The 4,538-nt window shown below is 34.2% G+C and overlaps 1 protein-coding gene across 2 annotated transcripts; it reads left to right on the top strand.

Annotated features, from left to right (window-relative positions):
- LOC149406965 (heavy metal-associated isoprenylated plant protein 28-like) lies at positions 1-954 on the top strand. 2 transcript variants are annotated; one of them, XM_089628942.1, is made up of 3 exons: positions 1-104; positions 197-275; positions 383-954. In XM_089628942.1, exons 1-3 carry the CDS (start codon positions 99-101, stop codon positions 706-708), a joined length of 411 nt encoding a protein of 136 aa, XP_089485068.1. In that variant the 5' UTR covers positions 1-98; the 3' UTR covers positions 709-954. The 2 variants fall into 2 exon arrangements, with proteins under 2 accessions (XP_089485068.1, XP_089485061.1); XM_089628935.1 differs by having other exon boundaries at positions 197-276; positions 324-954.
- Positions 955-4,538: the final 3,584 nt, after the last annotated feature.

The following is a 4,538-nucleotide window of genomic DNA, read 5'->3' as shown; positions in this document are numbered from 1 at the left end:
GGAAAAATGTCAATATATACTGAGAAACCCATACCTTATTTTTCCATCGACCCCCCATTGATATCACAATGACTACAAACTAAAAATATCCATGAACAATGACGGTGCGTTATATTTCATCTCTCTTTTCTAGTTTTCTAATTAAGAGCTACTTGTGTAATATAGAGTGATATAATTGGTGGTTCTATATATGCAGATCATCACTGACATGAGAGTGCATATGAACAGCTTTGGATGTCAAAGCAAAGGAATAGATTCTCTTGAAGAACTACAAGGTAATATACATACCATAACTTGATTACATATTAGATTCTCTATGTTTGCGCGTATGGGACCGAGCTAGACATGAACTTGGAAGAGACGATATTGCCCGGGTATGCAGGCGAAAAGAAGGGTTTGAAGATGACGAGGAAGGCGGGAGTGAGAGCCGAGCGAAAGAAAACACGGTACAACCCGACCGAGTTTCTAAAAACCATATTAGTTGCGGCGTCTTTGGTCAACCCTTACAGCCAATCACACGTGTGCAACGGCCAGAGCGTGGCCTATGAGCTGAAACCTTCTCTGTCCTTCAACTTCTATAACCACGGTTACCGCCATGATCCGGGGTCCATCATGATCTGCGAAGACGAATACATAAACAGATGCGAGATCTATTTTAGTATGTTGAATATCTTGAAATTGGTGACAAGATTAGTAACAAACACCTAATATTTATGGAGGCTTAGGGCCGCCATGTCAGAATCGAGTGGAAAAAACGACACCATCTTCAGATTTCCAACCGTCGTTCCTATTTTGTGATATTTTCCTTATTTGTATTATTGCTTTGATTCTCGTTATTTGTTTTCGTTTTGAGATGTATTTTCGGGTAACAAGGCCTCTAAAAAAGCTTTTATGTTTTTGTCTTTAAATTCAGTTTTAAAGAAAATAAAAATGAACCCTAGATGTTTGTTTCCCCTTTTGAGTTTGCTCGTCTTTGTATAACTGTAGCCTACATCATTCTCTCAAAGAGTGATGACTCTTTGCGCTAATTTTATGTTGAATAACTGTAGCCTCCCCTTTTATCTTTTTTACATCGAAACTTAATATGGAACATGATAAAAATGAATAAGGATCCCATTGTTAAGATTGTAGGCATCCAATTAATTGCTCAACTTTTGTCTTGTTTACTTGAGAAATATAGGACAAGCACATGGACTGCATGAAATCGTCAAGTAATGATATGTATGATTATAACAAATAATGATTCTACCTAGTGAACGTCATATAGTGCTGGCCCCTTCCCGATATTAGTTTCTGTTCATTAGTAAATTAAAACTAAAAGAAATTGAAAAAAATGACACTGTGACATAATATTTATTGAAATTGTTTTTTTCATATCTTTTCCCTCTCATCAACTTTTGCTCTTATTTAAAAAAAAAAAAAAAAAAAAAAAAAAAAAAAAAAAAAAAAAAAAAACTCCATTATAAGAACTACAAATTGATCAGTTTCGTTGAGGATCACTCCAATCAGAACACCCTGATTCTTAGTGAAATTTTGTTTAGTAAGAGAGAAAAGATCGCTCACAATATGTAAAGTCAATGTATACGACAATATGTTCTTATGCAATGAAAATATAAAACAATGCATAAAAATAAATGGTACAAAAAATGATAACTCAGTTCGGTGCAACGTTATCGACTGATCTGGGGAGCAATTTGACCACTGAAAAAAAAAATCATCACTAAATGAAAAGTAGTCAATATTACACGATTGTCTTATTTGAAAGATCTCCGCTTCAAGACTATTTTTCTTATTACTACATGTGAATTTTAACTCGGGCTCCATTTGAATCCGACTTCCACTCTCAAACAATCTGCCAAGTGTTGGTAATCTTTGATGTCAACACTCGTGAATCCTCAATCACGAAATCACAAAACCCAAAACAACACTCCAACGCTTTATGAAACAGGAATATCGTCTAGAGAGTCACAACACACACACACACAACACAAATAGTTTTCCAGTCCTTCGATCTTGCACGTCTTAAAACCCTAATCATGTGAATGAATGCGTCAAGAGTCAAGACTAGACCACTAAGAGAAAAACTTTTGTTTTTATAGTAAGTCGAATTATGGGTTTTACCCATTTATGCAGAAAAGATATACGTAGAAGGTCTTCAGCTGACAATATTGGCGAAACAGGAAACTTGTCATAAATATAGATTATGCGCACAACGGTCAATATGACTCAACTTATCTTGGTGCATGTTTCAAAACATCTTTTCGAGACAGACTTACCGTAAAAAAATAAGCCAACAACACATGTAACAAAACCTAATTTTGTGGAATAGAATTTAACATCAATTGCAAAGAGAGCTCGTGGGTGGAATCCACCGGGGCCACTTAGGCCACCTCAAATATAACAAAAATCCAGAGTATGTATTATAACCGTACTAGATTGATATGCGACAACCATGAAAGACTACATCTTACATATTCAACTAATATGTCTAGCTCAACTCTGAGGAAGTTTATTATTACAACTTGGCCGTTGGTTAGACATATTGTCAATTAAACAGGCTAGCTCTTATCGTCCCTATTGATGACAAATTTCCGATTTGTTACTCTTCTTTTGGGGTGTTGAATGCGCTCGACAACTTGTAATTCGAGGTTTGATCTAGAGCAAGAATGAAGGTGCAATTACAGAAAAAAAAAATGAAAGGATCTTTGATTGCTTTGCGAATATAGAGGAAATAACTTATGATACAAAAAAAAAACAAAAAAACAAAAAAACAAAAAAAAAAAAACTCTTAGCCTTGTAGCCGTGACTAATCAGCCATGCAATTTAGATTATTTCTCATGACAAATTATGGCTAATTCAAATTTTCAACAAAAAGTTGAACGTTTAAATTACCTCCTATTATAAATAATAGGCGATTTAAAGTTACGAATTTATAAAATAATCAAAGTTTGTCTTAATTTAGTGAAATAGTCAAAATGTGCAGTAATGTAATTTAAAAAAAAATTACCCCAAGATTAATTCTATTTGAAAGTGATAAATTACTTATAATAATCGTCAAAAAATTTAATTTTGACTGTCAAAAGAATTTGGAAAACGTAAATTTAACTATTTTACTGAAAAGTTGAAACTTGAGTTATTTTACTAATCAATAAGTTTCAAATTGTTATTTTGTACCGTTTTTCTTTATTTTATGAGGAATTGTCATAACTACCACCAACTCAATAATAATTTCCAATAATCCACCAAACAATAATTTTGGCCAAATATATCACTTGTCTCTATGTGTAAAACCCTAAATACCCTTTAAAAAAAATATTCCTTACATTTTATCATTTCATTCCTTCTCTCTCGCTCTCTCTCTCTCTCTCTCTAACATCTGATACCTCTCCTAAATCTCGTCACTCAAACTCACCCAAAATCAAAATCATTCTTCTTCTTTGACCCATGATCGAAATCCTTGCCCAAACATTTCAGCGAACGAAACCCTTTTTCTTCTCCACGAATCTCTTCTCTTTCTCCACGAATCTCTTCTCCTTGCTCGGATTCTACTTGGTTAGTTTCAGCGAACCTCTTTGCCAAAGACTCTAATTGGTTAGTTTTAATGTTTTTTTCTTACCATTTATTTCGTTTTTGTGTATATTTATTCTGTGTATGTTTAAATTTGGGGCAAAAATACAGTTTTCGTGATTCTAGGTAATTTTTGAAGTTGTTCAGCGAAGTTCGTAAGTTTCGTCAGATGTCAATAGTTGACGTCAACAGTTGACATCTTATGTCAACAGTTGATTTCATTTGTTGACATATATTGTTGATGTATAATGTCAACAGTTGACATCAACTGTTGACGTCAACTGTTGACATCTGATGTCAACAATTACTAACTTTGGATTTCTTCTTGATTTGTACGCAGTGATGGTGGAAATTTATTGAGGACGTCACTGTAATGGAGAGTTGGCTGAAGTTTGGATTGTTGAAGAAGAAAGATGAGGAAAGGCGTTGGTACAAGCCACTAGAAGATAAATTGTCATAGGGATGTAATTTCACAAAAGTTGAAATCAAATTGAAGACATTTTTAACTCTGGACCAAAGAAGAATGGCTTGGCGATCAGGTACGGGACAGTCAATTCTACGTTTATGTCTCACGGCTTAGATCTGCAAGATGTCAAACAAGAGGAGATGTACATGCACCGACAAAAGTTCACGATCGACTTATACCGGCACGGGGCAGTGAAGTTAGCGACCCATGTTGGATCGGACATGGAGATTTATGACAATTAGGAAACAATGTAAACAATAGATAGCAATGTGTTTCACGTACTACTCTTATCTTAATCTTTTGGTATGCTTTTGGTAGCAATGTTGTTCACGTACTACTCATATCTTAATCTTTTGGTATGCTTTTGATAACATGTTTAATGAATATCAACAATATATCAATTATCAATCTGTAGTTGTTTTTTAATGGTTTTGACATCAACTATTGACATTTGTGATTTATGAGCTCTCTGTTTATTATTGACATTGATGTCAACAATTGACGT

The sequence above is a fragment of the Urtica dioica genome, chromosome 1, assembly GCF_054948205.1.
Source record: "Urtica dioica subsp. dioica isolate 48M chromosome 1, U.dioica_male_clone48M_v1_H2, whole genome shotgun sequence".
Classification (NCBI taxonomy): domain Eukaryota; kingdom Viridiplantae; phylum Streptophyta; class Magnoliopsida; order Rosales; family Urticaceae; genus Urtica; species Urtica dioica.
This window is presented reverse-complemented; position numbering and strand designations above follow the sequence as displayed.

Excerpts from the sequence above, each read along its gene's own strand:
- LOC149406965 (XM_089628935.1), top strand. Across the intron at positions 277-323 it reads TCTCTTGAAGAACTACAAGG|CGCGTATGGGACCGAGCTAG; the intron begins TAATATACATAC and ends TCTCTATGTTTG.